The 20,407-nt window shown below is 39.7% G+C and overlaps 1 protein-coding gene and 1 long non-coding RNA gene across 2 annotated transcripts in view; both read left to right on the plus strand.

The window, feature by feature from the left end:
* Nucleotides 1-17,204, plus strand: part of LOC121917358 — a 38,644-nt gene extending 21,440 nt beyond the window's left edge. The window contains exon 3 of the long non-coding RNA XR_006101011.1: nucleotides 17,183-17,204. This is a non-coding gene — a long non-coding RNA (uncharacterized LOC121917358). The remainder of the gene's footprint in view (nucleotides 1-17,182) is intronic.
* Nucleotides 17,205-17,216: 12 nt separating this feature from the next.
* Nucleotides 17,217-19,127, plus strand: LOC121917357 (cannabinoid receptor 1). The gene has a single exon (XM_042443257.1). The coding sequence runs from the start codon at nucleotides 17,234-17,236 to the stop codon at nucleotides 18,653-18,655; it is 1,422 nt and encodes a 473-aa protein (XP_042299191.1). The 5' UTR covers nucleotides 17,217-17,233; the 3' UTR covers nucleotides 18,656-19,127.
* The last annotated feature ends 1,280 nt before the right edge of the window (nucleotides 19,128-20,407 follow it).

Consider the following 20,407-nt stretch of genomic DNA (forward strand, 5'->3'; position numbering starts at 1 on the left):
GTATTCTCAGGAGCAAACAGAACTAATGTTGGTAGCATCCCCAAAAGTCTAAACTAATGAACTCCTAATACTTAAAAAGAAATTTCTCTCTGCAAATACAATAACTTGGAAATTACTATAAAAAGCTGAATGCAAAAATATGGTGTTGGGGAAGGATCATTGAAATGCAGAGTGGGATTGCTTGTCATGATCCCATTAACCATGGTGCTGGCACAGCACATGCATACAGAATAGTATTTTGCAAAACTCTCTGGATGGAAACTTTTAAAAATGAAGTAAAGAATCTGGAGACATTTCTTTTAAACAAGGACACTAATTTAGTAGATTTTTGTCCTTTAAAGATAGGGGAATTCTATTTAACCTGAGTTTACCAGCAAATCATATTCACTGCAGCTTTGCTGCTGAATTGTTTTGACTTCGTTAAAATTTGATTTTTTTTATTCCTAACCTTGTCTGCTACTGAATATTTTAAACAGTAAACTCTTCTATTATAGAAATAAGCATAGACAACAATTAAGTAAACAGTCACTTTTATAAATTTTTAAAGGTTTAATTGAAAACATCTTGTAAAACACTCCCCTTGTATTATAAACGAGTAAGAGGATTGTGTGTGCACATGGGGTGGTTACCCAGTGACCTGAATTGTCTAGTAGCATTTCTCTGTGTTATAAATGGGTGCATTTCCCTTTAGAATTGGTTGTATGTTAATTGTCAGGAAATTAATTATACAGTAATTGCCTATATGCTTTATAAAAACAAATTCTGAACATTTGTGGATGCAAGTGGCATTAGTTACAAATTCATTGTCACATATTTTAAACCTGCTACTTCAGAAGTTGTCTTAGGTTTAATTTGAAAGAAACTCCCACTGAAAGGACTTACATCTGAGTGTGGGAAGAGATTGTGTTGCGAGTTTCATAAACGTTGCATTCCTTCTTCTGTTTACACAATCGGGATTCCAGGCAGATTTATCTCATATTATGCTTATGGTGATGAAACCAGTTGGCTGAGCTGGTGTGGTGGCACTGAATGTTCATAAGCAGTCCAGCTTCTCCGGAAACAAAAGATGCTAATTTCAATTTTATTAGATACAAATTTTATTACATACATACTGCTTAAATGTATATAGTGTCATGTGGTTAAAGTGAATTTTTGATAAGATGTGGTGTTTTTAAAGACACTTTTAAAAGAATTTAAATTTTTATTTTCATTTTTTTAAAAAAAACAAACATCCTTCTCTTTTCTCCTCACTGAGCCTCATCTCACTCATGCCATCTTTCAGCATTTTTTTAGAGAAGCAGGCAAAAGCCACAGCCTGTTTCTTCCCAAAGGCAGATGTTTGGGCAACAATGGTGTCACCCCACCTTAAAGTGTCAATTGGTATGGTCCATACTCCCCAGACCCCAATAGTGATGCCCCTGGTTCTCATAATAATATATTTGAGAATCATGTACTCTATATACTCATGTACAGTATAGGTCTAGCATTTTTAGTCAAAAAAGTGACTGAAAAAAACTGATCCCAAAAAACTGACTTGACTTATCCATGGGTCAATGTAAGTATTGTACTTTAACTCATATATACTGGTGTGTGTGTGTGTGTGTGTGTGTGTAGGAACCATCCCCTGGTGAAAAACAAGAGAGTAATCTGTCCTGGAAACAGTGACTTCCCTCTATTCTCTCATCAATCCAGCTTTTAATATGAGCACAAACAATTATGCTTCCTGGAATTTTGGAACTTTTTTGGCATTGTTTTCCTTTCCTTCAACTTTTACATCCTTTGTTACATGGCCCTAAATTTTATCCTCAACTTATCCATGGGTCATATCAAAATCCATAACTTTGGCCCCCAAACCAGCCCTCAATTTATACATGTGATCGATTTATAGTCGAGTATACATGGTATGTCTATATTGGATACAATAAGGCTGTAATGTTTTACTCTCCTACAATAGAATCAGCCTCATTGAACTGAATAGAATTTAATTCTAAATAGATATGTATAGATTCCGCTATTGAGTTAATTTTAAAAGATAAAGCATCAACCAGGATTTGCCAGTGCTGAGCCAGTGCTGAAACTAAGGTAGGTATCTCATGCCCCATACTGCCAGAACTTACTCTTTTCTACCTTAATTTTAAACAAACCATGAACATCATGAAATCAACTGTCATCATGCACAGATATAAAAATACATTTTCTGTCAAAATGGGACATGGTGAGATTTCATTCCAAACCATTTGCCAAATGTAGTCTCTCATTATTTTTGGTAATTGACACAAACAATATTTCTTGCATGCCTTCCATAAACAAAAACTAAGGGGCTGTGCAGACAGCTTTTAAGGGGCGGCCTGCAGCCGCCTTCAGATGTGCCAGATCGGGGCTGTGGCAACCACACACCGTGGCCCCAATCCGGCCTTTACAGGGTGCAAAAAGGAGCTGCAAAAAGCAGCTCCTTTTTGCACCCTGGAAAGGGTACAATAGCTGTGCCACCGCAGCTTGAAGGTCCTCTTTTGGTGCTTCATCATGTGGATGCAGCACCAAAGGAGCGCCATGATGCCACATGCCATGAGAAGCAGCACATGGCATCATGGCGCCCTGGGGGCAGAGTTGGGGTGTGCATCATGTGGACCCCAACTCTGCCCCCAGGCCAGCCTTAATGGCCAGTCTGCACAGAGCCTAAGTTAACAGTTTTAAAGTTTACATTGGGAACACACTAAGAAAGCTTGCATTGAAAGTTCTGTGAAGGGAGAGAATTGCCAATATGGCTGGGATTAAACATTGAGGGCCTAAACAGCTACGTGAAGTGGGAACATGATGACAAAGTGATCAAGAGTCTAACTAAACATGGCCTTTAAATGAACTTTTATTCTTTGCTTTTAAATTACTGTTTTAAATGGTGTAGTGGAATGAACATTGGACTACAACTCTGGAGAATAGGGTTCGAATCACTATTCAGCCACAGAAATCCACTGGGTGACTTTGGGCAAGTCACAGAGTCATAGTTGGAAGGTGCCTCATGGGCCAGGCTCTTTTTGAAGACATCCAGAGAAGAAGACACACACACACACACACCACCTCACTAGGCAAATGATTCCATTGCTAAATTGCTCTTACTGTCAAGAAGATAGTTCTAATCGAAATGTACTCTTATAACCTCAGACCATTAGACCTGGTCCTGCTCTTGCCCTCTGACAGTGCTTGAGGTATTTAAACAGTGTAATCATATCACTCCTCAGTCTTCTCTTCACCATGCTGAACATACTTCTTCAACCTTTCCTCGTAGGTTTTGTTCTCCAATAACTCTTACCACATCCCTCCATACCCCTTCTCTAAACCCACTCCAGCTTGTCTATATCCTTCTTAAAATGAGGAATCCAGAATGGAGCACTATACTCCAGTTAAGACCTGGCCAGTGCAGAATATAGGGTGACTATTACTTTCCTCGACTTGGAAACTATGCTTCTATTAATGCTGGTTAAAATAGCATTCCCTTTTTTTCCTACAGCATCACACTGCTGACTCATTTTCAACTTAGGATCCAATAATAATTCCAAGGACCTTTTCTCATGTAGCACTGCTGAGCCATGTATCCCCCATCCTGTATCTGTGCATTTGGTTTTTGTGGCCTAAATGTAGAATTTTGCATTTGTGTATACTGAATCTCATAATTTCTCCCCAATTTTCTAGTTTGTCTAAATACTTTTGAATTGTGCTCCTGTCTTCCAATCTGTTAGCCATGCCTCCTAGTTTTGTGTCATTTGCAAACTTGATAAGGATTTCTTCCACCCCATCAAATAAGTCATTGACAGTAATGTTGAAGATTAATGGCCCAAGGACAGAACCCTAGGGACTCCATTTATGACCTCCTTCCAGTTTGAAGCCCAGCCACTGATGACAACTCTTTGAGCACAATTATGGATCCATCTTACAGTATTCCCATCTATTCCACATTTAGTTTGACAAGATTTGTGCTGGCTTCAAATGATCACTCCATTGTCATCAAGATACTTCAGACAAATTTCTATATAATCCGTTGTAATATTTTCCCTTTTATTACAGTTAGGCTGAGTGGTTGGTAGTTCCCTGGATCTTCGTTTTTGCCTTTTTTTGAAAAGAGGGACAATGATTGCGCTTTTCCAGTCAAGTAGTACCTCACCTGTTCTCCACAGTTTCTCAGAAATGAAGGCAAGGGGTTCAGAGAGTACTTCAGCAAGTTCCTTCAGTACTTTGGGATGCAGTTTATCTGGTTCTGCAGATCTGAGCTTATTTAAGTTAGGTAGGCAATTCGTAACTAAGGAGCGGGGTATAAATAAAAAGTATTATTATTATTATTATTATTGGCATAAAATGCCCGGTTGGGGGCGTGGTGTACAGATGACACCCCCCCCCCCCCAGACGCCTGGAAGCCAGCTTCAATCCACCTGGCTGCCCACACATAGATTGGCTTCCGGGTGCTCCAGCAGAGCGGCATTTACACGTCACACGAAAGCTGTCTTCCAGCCATGGTGGGTGGGAAAAACTGCCTTTTGCCACCTTTTTTGCTTTTTCTGCTCCTTTTTTGGCTGGCTTCAAGGTGGATTGGGGCCACGGCAAGCCAGTATGTCCAAATTCAGATGATGCTTTGAACATACAATTTTCTGCCTTTTCCCCAGGATTTTACCAGGGGCTAAATGACATCATCTTCTATTTGTAACTTTTCTATTTCCCCCCTTCTTAAAACAAGGCAGGGACAAAAAAAGATGAAATAGGCTTGCATCCAGGCAACAGTTTCTTTCCATATGAACCTTTCTAAGTTTGAAGATCCTTGGGGAGGGCTTACTCTTGATCCCACCATCATCACAAACATGCTTGGTGAGGAAATGTAAGGGCCTTCTGGATGAATATCCGCAATCTGTGGAATCCTCTCTACAGGAGTCTAGCTTGGTCTGGATAAGCCAATGTCACAATAGGCTTCCTCATTGCTTTCTGTCTGCTAGCAGGCAAAGGTCTTTTTATTTAGACAAGGCTACTTAACTCTGTTGCAGAAGGGTCTTTTAGTGTCAGTGCTGTACTTTTATCCTTGTTGCTATGTTTTTCATGTTTTCACACAGATTTAAAGCAGTCCCATTTTTAATAGAATAGTTTATTTAATTGTTTTTTAAATTAAATATAAACCTTTTGGGCTGTATGCTGTGGTGGATGGAGCTTTTATTGGGGCTGTTTTTTCTAGTTGTTTTTCTGTTTTATTGTGTTTTAAATGTGTTTTAAAACTGTTTTTAACTTGTACTTTTAAAAAAACTTTTAATTTTGTTTTAAATTTAAACTTTAAACAAAGTTTAAAACTTTGATTTAATTGTGTTTTAACTTTTGTGTTAGTAGGGTTTTTTTTAAAGCCACCTTATACTGTGTTTTTAACTGTAAGCTGCCTTAAAACCTGTGCTGGGAGAAATGTGGCATATAAATTTCATAAATAAATATTTTGTTTTAACCTTTAGTGTGAACCTCCTTGAGTTGTGTATGGGGAGAAAGGCAGGTTGTAATTTAAATAAACAGTAGCTGTGCAGTTGTTGTTGCCTTGAGATGGTTTTCTCCAGACCAGGACATTTCAAATTTTGGGATTCGGCTGTGAGGGTGGGGAGGCAAATGAATGTTTAAACATGTTGAAGCATGGAGAGTGTTGGTTTCTCTTCCTTTTTTCTATATGCTCAGTTTAACATTAAGAATAGACTCTCCATACCACCACGTTTTATAACCAACTCGTATGACATGTGTTCATTAATGTCTGCTAAAGTTAGCCTTATCCAAGTGAACCAAAGGCTCGTTACAAACGGGCCCTTGTGGTACCCCCGTCACGTGCTAGGGGTTGGCTGAGGACCTAGAGTCCACACCGGCCTCACCCCTAACATGTGACAGGGGCGTAAAAATGGCGGCACCCTATGCACATGGGCGCCACCATTTTTACGTGCCGGACGCATAGCGTCTGCATGTCGCACCCTGGGGCGCAAGAAGAAGCACCATTTTGGGGCTTCTTCTTGCTCCACAAGGGAGCCGCGCGGTTTGGCTGCTGCAGCTCCCTCGCGGAGCAACAGGCAGCGGCATAAGACCACCCGTTTTGGGCGGTCTGTAACGTGCCGAAGGCAGCTGAATCCACGAAGAACCAATTCAGAATAATTAACCAGAAGATGGGTAATGTGCATCTTACCTTGATGGTCAGATCCAGTATCGCAGCATAAGCATCCCTTCACAGGAAGACAGGAGCATAGAAATCTCCTTCCTCCCTATCCAAAGTCCCTGTACAATGGGCCCTTGGTATCCACTAGAATACCAGGACCCACCCAACCCAGATACCAAAATCCGTGGATGCTCAAGTCCTATTAAATACAATGGTGTAATGAAATGGTATACCTTATACAAAATGGCAACATCAAGGTTTGCTTATTAGAATTTAATAATAATAATAATAATAATAATATGATTTATTTATAGCTTGCTTTTTCACGGGGAATCAAGGTGGGTTACAACATGTAAAAACAATGTGTAATATATCAAATCCTATTATCCCCCTCCCAACCTCCCATCCCAAATTATAAAACAAAATTAAATAAATTACAATATAAAACGTTATAATGATAAAATCAACAGAGTTGGGGAAAAGAGGAAAGGACTCTATAGTAGGAGGGAGATTTTTTTTTGTATTTTTAAAAAAATATTTTCAAGCCATGGATGATTGAATCCATGGATAAAACTCCATGGATATGGAAGGCCAGTTTACTATAAATGCTCAAAGGCATGGTGGGCACACATGTTGGCATCTGTTAACCTGAACATTCTAGAATAATTGTTCCCAGACTTTCACTCTCGTTTGACCATTAGCAATGCTGGCTGAACCTTTGGGGAATGGAAGTCCAAAATGTCTAGAGCAGGTTTTCTCAGCAGGTTTCCCTGGAATGCTATAGTTTCGAGAAAGATTGCATTTGGAATAGTGAGAGTTGGGGAGAGAGCCCTGTAGATAGAAAGAGCTTTATGCAGGGGTAAACACCGTGCCACAGAAACACCATGACACCGCTCAATGTGTGGTCAGCAGGGCGGTGTGACGCCAGCTTGGGGGCAGCGTTGTGGCCGCCCCATGCCACCTTGAAGCTGGCTCTTTATGCTGGTCTGCTTTGCCCCTTACTCACTTAAATGTGAATGTAGTTACAGCTATCACTTTTATTCAGAAACGAAAAGTGATACCCCAACCATTACACCCTGACTTACTGCATATTTGTAGAGCCCAGATAATTTTTTCTTTGTTCTGAAAACTGTATTATGGTATAAACATATTAACTTTTGATCAAGTACATTTATTGAAAAAACTGTTCTCATTAATGAAATATAAATCAGTTAATGAAATATAAAATCTGTCTAGTTCAGTTTCACAACAGATCTTATTGACACTGATTTTTTCTGATTTTTATTTTTTCAACAAAACCGCTCAAGTATTTATAGATATAAAAGATCTTTCATTCTGTGCAAGTACAGACTTACATATATGTATGCATGCATGTGTACACACATACAATATGCATCTGAGGAAATAGACTGAAGTCTACAAAAGCTCATGCTGCCAACTTTATTTCAGTTAGTCTCAAAGGTGCTACAAGATCTCTCTATGCACATACAAAGAAGCATTCCCATTTCAGGTCAAAGAAATGAAAGCTAGTTTCAGGTTAGATACAAATCATGATACTTTTCATATTACTGCAAATATATTCTTACCAGATTAGTAATAAATATATTTACTTCATTTTTTAAACAGTTGCTTTTTAAATAAACATCTTGGCCTTTCCAGAGTTTCTTACATGATGAAATTATTAATATTCTGCCAGGGGCACCACTACCAAGAGTGTGGCGGGTACAGACTGCACCAGGTGGCACCCTAAGGGAATAGTGACACCTCTGCTCCTCAAACATCTGCCTTTTGACAGAAATGGGCTGTGGCATTTGCCTGAGTCCCTTTAAAATGCTGAAGAGATGGTGTGAGTAGAGCGAGGTTCAGTGGAAAGAGAAAAAAGAGGCCCCAGGTTTCTAAAAAATTAATTTTTTAAAAAAAAAAGTGTTCTTTTTTTAAAAATTCAAAGCGTCGTATCTTACCAAATTTTCACTTTAACCACATAAAACAGCCTAAATGTATTTACATGTACATAGATAAATACATTCAGGCTATGCATATGATAATGTAATTTAAAGGTATAATTTTAATTTTGCTAGTTGTTTATGTCACTACTAAACCACTATTATAATTTATGACTAACAGTACAAAAAACATTGCTGAAGTGATTCAGAGGGGGGGGCATGAGCTAGACCCATTTAACACGCATGTTTTTGATTCTGATTTTTGACACGTCTTTTTAGATAAATCGATTCCGTGCAAGTGTAAATCAGATGTGGCTTAGAATCAACTTCAAGAATTGATTCAATGTCAGTGTGTACGAGATACAGATCGGAAGCGATTTACTATGACGTGATAAGGGGTCGCCAGGTGGGGAAGAGGAAATTAACAACTTGTGTTCACCCTCCCTTCAACCCTCTTATGGAAATATGTAAATGCAATTGCAGTGATGGGCAGAGGAAAACGAAAATCCTGCTGAAAACTCTTTAAATTGAACCGATTCATTTGCCAATGTGAACCACAAGTGGATTATTTTATTTTATTTTACCGCAAGAAAATGTGATCAGGGCAAATGTAGTGTGAACCTTGCTCCCACTGCCAAATCGATCCATCGATTCAAATCGCAAAGTGATTTATTTGTAAGTGGGAATGACGCCTAGGAGAGGTAAAAGATAATGGCATTAAAATTTTGAAGATTAAAAAAGTCTGGAAAATGGAAAAGGGTCATTTGAGGTATTAGTGATAAGATTCATGAGGTTAAAAATGGGAGAGAGCAAGTGAGAAAGGTGCTTGATGGTCTTCTTTGGGGGGTTCTTTGTGGACCTTGACACTGCTGGTTGCAGATACATTAAAAGGAACATGGGCAAACACAGTGGTGTCACCCAGTGTGGGAGGCTCCTGGGGGGGGGGGGGGGCCTTGCTCGCCTGTCCCTCATCCTGAGCAAGACATGGAAAAGGCAGCCAGGTGGTGGCAGATTCCTTTGCCTCCCCCACTTGTGCGTTCACCCGCCCACCCCTCTGCTGCTGCCACCACGACTCCCTCCTTGGGGGGAGAGCCAGGGCAGAAGGGAAGCCAGGAGGGGCATGCTGGCTCCTCTGCCACCATCACCTTGGTTCCCTCCTCAGGGAGATAGCCAGGGCAGTGGCAAAACCACAAGACACATGTACTCACCCCTCCTCTCCCACTTCTTCCCCTGCTGCCCCAGACCAGGAAAGTGCTGCTAGGCAGTGGGAGCCTATCCTGACCTCACTTGCTGGCCAAACCATCTGCCTGCTTCCCACCCAGGGTGTTAGGTGTGGTGGCAATGGGAGGGGATGGAAGGGGCTCATGCTGTCCCTCCTCCTATGATGTCTTGGTTTCCACCTCACAGAGAGAGCCAGGGCAACAGACAAGAAGGGATGGGCACAGTAGCAATGCATATATACCTTGCAGCAGCAGGAGGGCCCAACAGAGATTCTCCTGGTGTGATCTGTACTTCGTGCACCCACCTGGTGACACCACTGGGCAACTAGATACCATCAGTTGGGTGAAACATATTTAGATACTTTTCCATCTGGCTTTCAGGGACTGAGAGTTTGACATCAAATCAGTCTGGATCATCCAGATGGATCACTGCTGAAATCTGGATGGAGCAATATCACTCTATTTCCATTGGATCGCTCACTGGCAATTTACTATCCACCACTGTGTTCTAAATAGAGTGTCAGTTTTGGAAACTGAGTACACTGTGCTTGACTGGTTCTGCACCCTTCTAAATGGCCACTTTCAAAAGGTGGGGCTGGGAAGAAACTATTGAGTTATGTAGCACATATATTACTGGGTTCCTCAGGATGTCATATTTTCTTTGCAGTTTAATATCTACAGTATATGAAATCTCTGAAGAAGGTCATCGAATGGTGATGGTGAACGACTACTATTTCCTCATCTCAAATTTCCTATATTGGGTACACTTCTAAAGCATCCTGGAGAAAAGTAGTGTCCATCATCATCACCACCACCATAAGAAAGGTGCCAGTGGCAGCCATTATTTCTGCCCCAGAATATCCCCAAATGACCATATGCCTAAAGCATTTGCCATGAGAAAAGCTCACTGCCAGAAAGAGGTACAGAGCTAACATTAAGCTGAAGAAAGGACAAGATAGAAAAGACCACTAGAGTATCAGTGACAAGTCACCTGAAATAGAATAACAGAAGAATAATAGAATCATATACAGTGCTACCTCGGGTTACGAAATTAATTTGTTCCGCCGCGGCGTTCGTAACCCGATACATTTTGCAACCTGAAAAGGCTTTTCCGAAGCGCGGCTAGCGGCTGGAAAGCCGCTAGCCGCGCTTCGCATTTGAATTTCGTGCCGATATTTTTTTCGTAACCCGAAAAAAATATCGTAACCCGGAACAGTTTTTTCCAATCTAACTTTTTCGTATCCCGGAAATTTCGTAACGCGATCAATTCGTATCCCGGGGTACCACTGTAGTTGGAAGAGATCACAAGAGCCATCCAGTCCAACCCCCTGCCATGCAGGAACACACAGTCACAGCATCCCCAACAGATGGCCATCCAGCCTCTATTTAAAAAAGGCAACTCCATTTAATATTTATGAAAGCGAAGAAACTGAAACTCCTATTTCAGGTGGGTTCAGTTTTTGTACCTTCATGCCAAATTTATTTCCAAGTTCATGCCAGATGTTTCCATGTGAGAATTTCTGGTACGGTCCTTACATATAATCATCCTTGAGCTGTGATCCATGGGTAGCCAGCTTTGTACCTCAACTCCATGACAAAAATACTAGAAGAAAAAGCTTGTGTACCCCTCCCCCCTTTTTTTAACAGCATAATCCAGTAATTTCTAAATATTGATGTAGCTGCACTGAATATTTTGGTTAAATAGAAAAGGGAAACTTTAGGCTTGTATGGTCAGGAGTCCAAGAGGTGTGTGTGTGTATGCTATATACATGGGTTTATTAGTGACATGGTATTGGTTTATTAGTGACAGAAGCTCACTATGATTTATGATTCTACATGTAGCATGTGGAAAATTTAGAAATTCTTCTCAGAGTTGAATTTTTAATTCACAGGTGGGTGAAGCAGCCTTCCATGTGGTGCTTCAAGATAAGAAAATATGGGGACACAATAAACAAGGAAATTGGTTCTTTGCTTCACTGAGTAGTTAAGAACAGTCAATCCCTGCAGTATTATTAGGCACCCAGTCTGAAGTACTGAAATGTCTATATAAGGGACGCAAAGCCCATTAGCAGAATGTGCTTACATGTTCAGAGACTAAAGTGAATTAATGGCAAGAGGATCCCAGGTGATTATGAGTTTCTTTATTTATGTTTTCACTTCATGATTATTGTTGTTGTGTGCCTTCAAGTCATTGACAACTCATGGCAACTCCAAGGTGCTTCACAGTGTTTTCTTGGCAGAATTTATTCAGAGAGGAGTTGCCTTTACTTTCCTCTGAGAAACTGTGACTTAATCAAGATCACCCAGTGGGTTTCCATGGCCAGGAATGGAATCAAACCTTGAAATCCCAATGTCTTCCTCAAACCAGTATACACTGACTCTTCATAATTGTACTATTTCCAAATTCAGTACTTTTAAATACTATCATCTTTGGTAGCTTCATCAGGAAGGGTTGGATGAGTTCGCAGATAAGGATATGAGGTAATGATGCAGGTGGTTTATTTCTCTTGGAGTTCTCTATTTATATAATTAAGGAGTGGGTAATACATGGGCTTGTTCAAGTGACACAAAACAAATCGCTGTTCTTTATTTTATTTTATTTTATTTTATTTTATTTTATTCTGATCCCATCTTTTCCCCAAAACTGGGCCTCAGGGCAGATCACTACAAGATTTGAAGGGAGGAAAAAGCAGGTACAAAGAGGAGTGGCTGGTGGATCTCCTGCTTTGGGAAGGGGGTGAATCCACTCTTGGTCTTCCATTTGCTTGGCTCTCTTGATTCCAAATCTCTATTGGAATAGTTTCCAGCACGTGGATGGCTCCAGCCCAACCCTCTGCCATGCAGGAAGGCATAATCAAAGCACCCCTGATAGATGGCCATCCAGCCTCTATATAGAAACTTCCAAAGAATTAGACTCCATCACTCTCTGAGACAGCTTATTCCACTGTCCAATAGCTCCTACCATTAGGAGGTCCTTCCTAAGGTTTAGGTGGAATCCCTTTTCCTGTAGTTTGAATCCATTGTTCCTAGTCCTAGTCTCTTGGAATAGCAGAAAACAAGATTGCTCCTTCTTCAGTTATGACATCCCTTCACATACATAAACTTGGCTATCATGTCCCCTCTTCTCCACCCTAAACATATGCAGCTCCCTAAGCTGTTCTTCAAGGGCATGGTTTGCAGACCTTTTACCATTTTCTTTACCCTCCTTTGGACACAGTAATGCAGGTGAGGTCTGACCAAAGCAGAATAAAATGTTATTATAACTTCCCTCAAGATGCACTCTAGAATCACATTGACTTTTTTAGCCATAGCACAGTATTGGCCCATGTTCAGCTTGTGGTATGCAAAGACCCCTAGATGTACTATTGTCAAGGAATATCACTAAGGGGGTGCGGGGTGTGCGAGCTGCACCAGGTGTCACCCTAAGGGGGAGGTGACACCACTGCTCCCCAAACATCTGACTTTTGGCAGAAATGAGTTGTGGTGTTTGCCTGCATTCCTTTAAAATGCTGAAGAAATGGTGAGAGTAGGTTGAATTGGGTAGAGAAAGAAGAGGTCCCTGTTTTTTTAAAAATTAAAATTTAATTTTTACAAAATATTCTTTTAAAGTTGTCTTTAAAAACACTACATCAGGGGTAGGCAATCTTTTTGAGCCGGGGGCCGGGTTGCTGTCCCTCAGACAACTGGGGGGCCGAAGCCAAAAAATAAATAATTAAATATTTTTTTAAAAAATTAACTATATAAATAAACCAGGACAAATGTAGGACAAAATTTTCAAATGGAAGACACTTTTTTTAAAAAATGGAGGACACGCGAAAAAATTTGCTGATTTTTAAAAAAATGTTAGTATAAATGCATGTTTCTGAGGCTTCTATAGACAATTGCCCCCCAAAGGCCCTGGCAACAATCGGCGGCAAGACCGGGCTGGGGCCGGTCCCAAGGCCTTGCCGGGCCGCATCCGGCCCGCGGGCCGCAGGTTGCCTACCCCTGCACTACATCTTACCAAATTTTCACTTTAACCACATTAAACAGTGTACATGTAAATACATTTAGGCTGTGCATATACTATAATTTAAAGATATAATTTTATTTTTGCTAGTTGTTTATGCCATTACATTCAGTGATATATGATAATTATAATTAACATTAAAGAGCAACAGTACAAAAATCATTACTAAGGATTCTGTATAATGTGGTATGGGAGGAAATCAGTAGTAGGGTGACACCATGAGTTATTGCACCAAGTGACCCCAACCCTAATGATACCACTGACTGTTGTCAAGCCAAAATGCACTGTGTGTTAAGTTATAGTATACATATTATGAATTTCTTAATATATAAACAAATTACAAATTAAAATATAATCAAGTTGAAAGCAATTTTGTAAAAAATAATAATAAATCTGTTAAATGGTACATCACCCATTCCTAAAATCAATATCCTTCTCCTTGGTAGCCAATCAGTTGCCAACAACCTGCCTGATTTAAAAAGTTATTTGCCTTTTTTGTTAAGTTCACCTTTAAATCAAGGTGCAAGCACCATGGATGTTTTCTGAAAGCAAATTTTGCTTGCCTTATAGTAAAACATGCTGGCCTTACAGTAAAAAGAAGGCCAGTTGTCTGACTACTAGGTTGCTGCTCTCACTGTGACCAGGTGCAAAGTTAGTAGCTACTGAGAAGCCTCTAGCTCACACTAGCCTTTGCTGCAAGGGTGGCATGCATTTATTTATTTATTTTATTTTATTTTATTTTATTTTATTTTTATCCCGCCTTTCTCCCAAAATGGGACCCAAGGCGGCAAACATATATAAACATAAGTTAAAACTGTACAATTAAAATCATAACATCATGGACTAGAAGCTTCTCAGTCACTGCTCAGCAACTGTCTGAGCAGTGACCAAGAAGCCTCTCACCTGTACTAGTCTTGCGGCAAAGAATAGCATGGGCAAGAGGCTTCTTGGTTGCTTAACAGGCTTCCCAGTGAGGAGTGCTCTCAATCTGAGAGAGGCAATCAGCCCCCGATACTCCTTCCCCAGAGACATGCCTTCCCCACACAGCTTCAAGTCATTCCCACCCCAAACAGTTATTATTTCTTCTGCTACTTCTCTTGGCTTGTCCAACAACAACAAAAAAAAGCAGGGGCAGCAGCACAGCACCAGCCTGACAGTCAAGTCCTGGCAAAGCTCACAAAGCTTAAGCTAGGTCCCAAATGGGAAAGCTCCTTGTTGCCACTGTCTCTCCCCACCTCCATGTGCTCTAACTCATCTTCACCATAGTCCTAAAAGTCACTAGTTCCCTTTGTCTTTCTTGAACAGCAATAATTTGATTGAAGACTCTCCTGCCGCCCCCTTTTCCCTGGATCTTTCCACCATTCACAGGGGAGTGTACCACCCACTTTAGGAATCACTGTCCTAGGTGGTTTAAACGTTTGGCCCATTATAGCAACAGCCTAGCATCCGGGGTTTGGCACATCTGCAGATGGCCCCGGCCCGTTGTCTTCAATGTGCTGATGCACACGGCCATCCTAATGCTGTCATGTGCACATTGCATATCCATAGAGAATAATGGGACTTGAGGTCCCGCAATATTTGGTATCCGTGCGGCGAGGGGAAGTCTGTAACAGAACCCTTGAAGATATGGAGGGCCAATTGCATATATGTTCTGTACCTTGATTTATATTGGAAATGCACTATATTGTGGCCTAATTTGCTGCTATACTGCTGCAACTCAGTGATGGTGCAATGTTTTCTAAGGAGTAGTTTTTTGTAGCTCTGGGACCTGCCAATGTTGCTTACCCAAGTTTCAAGTTCAGAATATAAACCTGGGATGATTTAATGTACAACTGTGCATGATGTCAAGTTTCTCACTCACAAGTGGATTTTTTAATGTAATTGAGTACAGATGTTGAGAAACTGCAACATACAGGTTGAGTATCCCTTATCTGAAATGCTTGGGACTAGAAGTGTTTTGGATTTCAGATTTCATTATTATTATTATTATTATTATTATTATTATTATTATTATTATTATTATTATTATTTAATTTTGGAATACCTGTAGATGAATTTACATATGTAATGAAGTATGTTGGAATTGGGATACAAATCTAAACACAAAATTTATTTGTTTCATGCAGCCCTTATACACATAGTTAATTTTGTGCATGAAACAGAGTTGGTGTACATTGAACCATCGGAAAACAAAGATGCCCCTATGTGAATGATCCATGAAGAGAGTTTTAGGTTCTGGAGTACAATCAGTGCTCCATACCCATGGATATTTTATCCATGAATTCAAGCATCCATGGCTTTAAAATATTTTTAAAAATACATAAATCCCAATAAGCAAACCTTGATTTTTCCATTTTACTATCCATTGTATTTAATGGGACTTGAGCATCCATGGATTTTAGTATCCACGGGGGGGGGGGGGGGGGGGGGGGGCAGGAACCAAACCCCAGCAGAAACAAAGGGCTTGCTGTATTTCAGAAATCCAGATAAGAGAGACTCAGCCTGTACTTACTTAACTTATGTTTTTGGAGGTTAAATAAAAATGAAGATAGTTGTTACATAACTTTCAAAAAATTTGTACATTTAAAGATCACTTCAGAAATTAAGTGAACCAAAAATATTATCAGGGAAAGTTTTAAGTGGGGCTAATATTTCACAATTAATAATGTCCACATTGGTAGCTAGAGTATTGATACCCCAAGTATGGACAAACAGGAATTACCAACAATAGATGACTAGTTTATGAAATTATATGACATGAAAGAGATGGACAGATTAACTTCTTGGCTGAACCAAAAAGATATAGGGGGGAAAAATTAAGAAAGAATAGTTACCAATAACAGAATTTTGCAAGAAAAGATGGCAGTAACAAAGCAAGTAGTTTGGGGGAAGATAAGAAAGAATGTAGGGATAAGAGTAAGAGATTGGGTATTTGGAATACCTAATACAATAATGTTGAAAGGACTTAATGAATCAGAACTGTTATATTTTGTATAAGGATTCTGATTTGCCTTTAGTGAGCTTGTAAATTTGTATAATAATAAAAATATATATTATGACCACATCATTGATTCTCTTAACAAAAAGAACACATTGACTCAAGTTGGTCAGAGAATGGAACCTTGTTGCTTAGATTTCAGTGAAAACACATGAATCACACACTTCACATATCAGCATTTTAAAAAATATAATCTCAGATATAAGTGATAATGTTAGGGTGGAATCCAGAGGCACATGCTCATTATTAGCAACAAAGCCCATGAGTTATACAATGAAATGATCTTTTACAAGGTCTTCTAACTGAATTATGTATAAATTTTTAAGCTCGTAAAAAGAGCTCACTATACAACATGATAGAGATGGACAATCAGTGTAACTGTACCCCTTCAGATCAGCCATCATCAGGTGCTCTATATTTTTCAATATGGTGAAGTTTGTAATTGAAGACCTGCAGTTGTTTTAATCTACTGAGGGAGTCATTGGTCTGATGAAATTTTAAAATGAATGAGATGAGATAGAATCAGAGGAGGATTTTTTACAGAATGCATCCAGCACAACTAGTTAGGGGAAATTAATTACCATTAATATATTTTCCTACACTTTTCTCTTACTTTCCCAGCCTTTTCATTCCATAGCCATGCATTATGTTCTAGCCATTCTGCAGGTGAATGAATGTTGTAAATATGGGAGTCTGATTCAACACTAAGTAGAAAGACAAAGGTATTATTGAGCATTATTGTACTATAAATAAACAGTCTAACTAGATGGGTAAATATCTTCTCCAACTTTGCATATATTTTTTTTATATATCAACTTTGCATATATTTAATTAAGTTTGGTCTTCTCCCCTCTCTACCAGGATTGCTTCACTTACTTTCCCCGCAAGGCTACATAACTGACATCTGGGGTTATGAAGTCAGTCTTAGATGGCCTCGCAGATACGACCTTCAGAACAATTACAACAGATCTTCTTTACATGGGTTCTAACGATATACAGTACGAAGATTTGAAAAGCGACATGGCATCCAAGTTAGGATACTACCCACAGAAGTTCCCTCTGTCTTCTTTTCGAGGTGATTTCCGACCAAAAATGACTGCAGGAGAAGATGCTGTTTTGGGCGTGCACCCAGCAGATCAGATAAATCTTACAGATTTTTACAACAAGACCTTGTCCACATTCAAGGAGAATGAGGAGAATATACAGTGTGGAGATAACTTCATGGATATGGAGTGCTTTATGATTCTGAACCCTAGCCAGCAGCTGGCCATTGCAGTACTCTCCCTTACCCTAGGCACCTTCACTGTTCTGGAAAATCTTCTGGTCTTGGTTGTCATCTTGCAGTCCCGAAGCCTTCGCTGTAGGCCTTCCTATCATTTCATCAGCAGCCTGGCAGTAGCTGACCTCCTTGGCAGTGTAATCTTTGTTTACAGTTTTGTTGACTTCCATGTTTTCCATCGAAAAGACAGTCCCAATGTTTTCTTATTCAAATTAGGTGGAGTTACAGCCTCATTCACAGCCTCTGTTGGCAGCCTTTTCCTCACTGCAATAGACAGGTACATATCTATACATAGGCCATTATCTTACAAAAGGATCGTTACCCGATCAAAGGCAGTTGTAGCATTCTGTGTAATGTGGACCATTGCTATTGTCATAGCTGTCCTCCCTCTGCTTGGTTGGAACTGCAAAAAGCTCAATTCTGTTTGTTCTGACATATTTCCACTAATTGACGAGAACTATCTGTTGTTCTGGATTGGTGTCACCACTGTACTCTTGCTTTTTATTGTTTATGCTTATATGTACATACTCTGGAAAGCTCATAGCCATGCTGTTAGGATGCTTCAGCGTGGCACTCAAAAGAGCATGATCATTCATACTTCAGAAGATGGTAAAGTGCAACAGGTTCCCAGGCCTGACCAAACACGTATGGACATCAGGTTAGCCAAAACCTTAGTCCTCATTCTTGTGGTTTTGATTATCTGCTGGGGTCCTCTGCTTGCAATCATGCTCTACGATGTCTTTGGGAAGATGAACAAGCTTGTCAAGACTATCTTTGCCTTCTGCAGTATGCTGTGTCTACTGAATTCCACAGTGAATCCCATTATCTATGCTCTCAGGAGCCAGGACCTGAGACATGCTTTCAGGAGCATGTTTCCACCATGTGCAGGGACAGCACAGCCACTTGACAACAGCTTGGAGTCTGACTGCCAGCACAGACATGCTAACAATCCAGGTAATGTCCACAAGGCTGCTGAAAGGTGTATTAAAAACACAGTTAAGATTGCCAAAGTGACCATGTCTGTTTCCTCAGACACAACTGCAGAGGCACTGTAAAACAAAAACCTCTCGGCATCACGAGAGCACAAAACGAGAGAAAGTAAGAGAAATCCATTACTACAGAAGTGTGCGTTTTTTCATATGTATCTTTTTTGCCCTGTTCTTTCAAACAATGGTGGTGTTCAGTTGTTGGAGGTTTAGCCTTGGGTAGTAGCTCTTCTTCCAGGTTTTTTTTCTTAAAAGGATTCAACCTATATTTTCAAAAATGGGTTTTCCATTGATCAAACATTAATTGAATAGTAATGGCTAAATTCTGTTATCATATATAAAAGTATCCCATTGATCAAGGAAGGGGGAAAAATCTATAAACATACTGAAAATTACTGCAAATTCAAATCAGAAACAATAATGTGTAATTGTAGTTTTATTTCTGGTGTGAAATACATTAATTGTTTGTAAGTAGGTTTTCATACCCTACCCCACCCCAAAAGCGGCAGTACTGGATTGTAGAAGTTTTGTACCATGTCTTGTGAGATGTATGATATTTTACTGTCCATTAATAATATTGTCTAATCAAAGTGATTAGGTAGACTTGTGTGGAAGTAATGTAAAGTATGTGATGATGTAAAACCCTCCTCGCACCATGAAAGAACTTCCTGTATTTTGAAGAAGTCCTATGAGGTATTTTGAAATTTTTACATTCTTAGTGGTTTTTAGTGAACTTCAAAGGAAAGGCTTTGTATTTCTTCTGCTCACATTTGAAATCCCTATTAAGTTTTTAAATTCATGTAAATATGGGAATAACAGCAACAGGAGTACTTACACTAACTTTGCAAGAGAAAAAAATAAATTGGTTCAGATGAGGAAAGGTCAGCTAGCTGGGGTTTTTGTTGTTGTTGTTGGAAATGGTATGAATATCAGCAAAGCCCCAAAGGGAAGGCATTGGGGCACTGGTAACTGGAAACTGTTTTTCGAACAACACTGGAATTCTGAAGACAACATGTGTCCTATTAAACACATGAAGTTATCACTGTGATGTATACTTGAAATGTGTTGCATTCCTGAGTCTCAAGTTTCAATACATTTGAAATGTGGGATGCCAAATATCAGTCTTCGGAAACAAGAGGATAAAGTATTAGTATTAGACTTTTTAACGTGTGTATATATAATTAAGTGATATCTGTGTATTTGTATGTGTTGTGTGTATATATACTAAATAAGTGTGGGTTACAACAATATTAAGATAAGAAAATTGTGACAAAACATTTTCAATCTATCTCTTGTTGCATTCTTTGCACATAAGTTCTGTTTCTAAAAGTGAGATCTTCCAACCAATCAGTAATGAAAATACAGTACGCAACATTTATAAACCCATACAAAAAAACACTGTCTTACAGTGATGTATTGAAGTCTTTTACTCCCAAGTCTCAAGTCAACTCTCAAGCCTCTACCTTCAAGTGTCAAGTTGAGTTTCAAGTCCTTGTACAGTACTTTTAAATCAAGTCTCAAGTCTGGAAGCCAAATATTAACAGAAAATTGAGCTGGAGTGTGTTTCTCAGAGGGGAACAGCAAGCACCTTAAGCAGCGGGCTTGAGATGCGGTTGAGGTCTGTTGGCAGCCCATACCCACAGTACATCAGAGGAGCTTCAAAAACTTGAGAAAGATCCTTCCACCTCAAGCTCATTGCCTAACACATTTGCTGTTCCCCTCCAAGAAACACACCCCATGCTCTGGGGACAGGTCTTGTCTGCTGCTCAAAATGAATGATGCCAGCAAGACAGTCACTAAAAATATACAAGTCGCAAGTTG

Source organism: Sceloporus undulatus, unplaced genomic scaffold, assembly GCF_019175285.1.
Source record: "Sceloporus undulatus isolate JIND9_A2432 ecotype Alabama unplaced genomic scaffold, SceUnd_v1.1 scaffold_16, whole genome shotgun sequence".
In the NCBI taxonomy this organism is placed as follows: Eukaryota; Metazoa; Chordata; class Lepidosauria; order Squamata; family Phrynosomatidae; genus Sceloporus; species Sceloporus undulatus.

Coding starts and splice junctions, on each gene's coding strand:
- LOC121917357 (XM_042443257.1), top strand. CDS start 17,234: ATGAAGTCAGTCTTAGATGGCCTCGCAGATACGACCTTCAGAACAATT.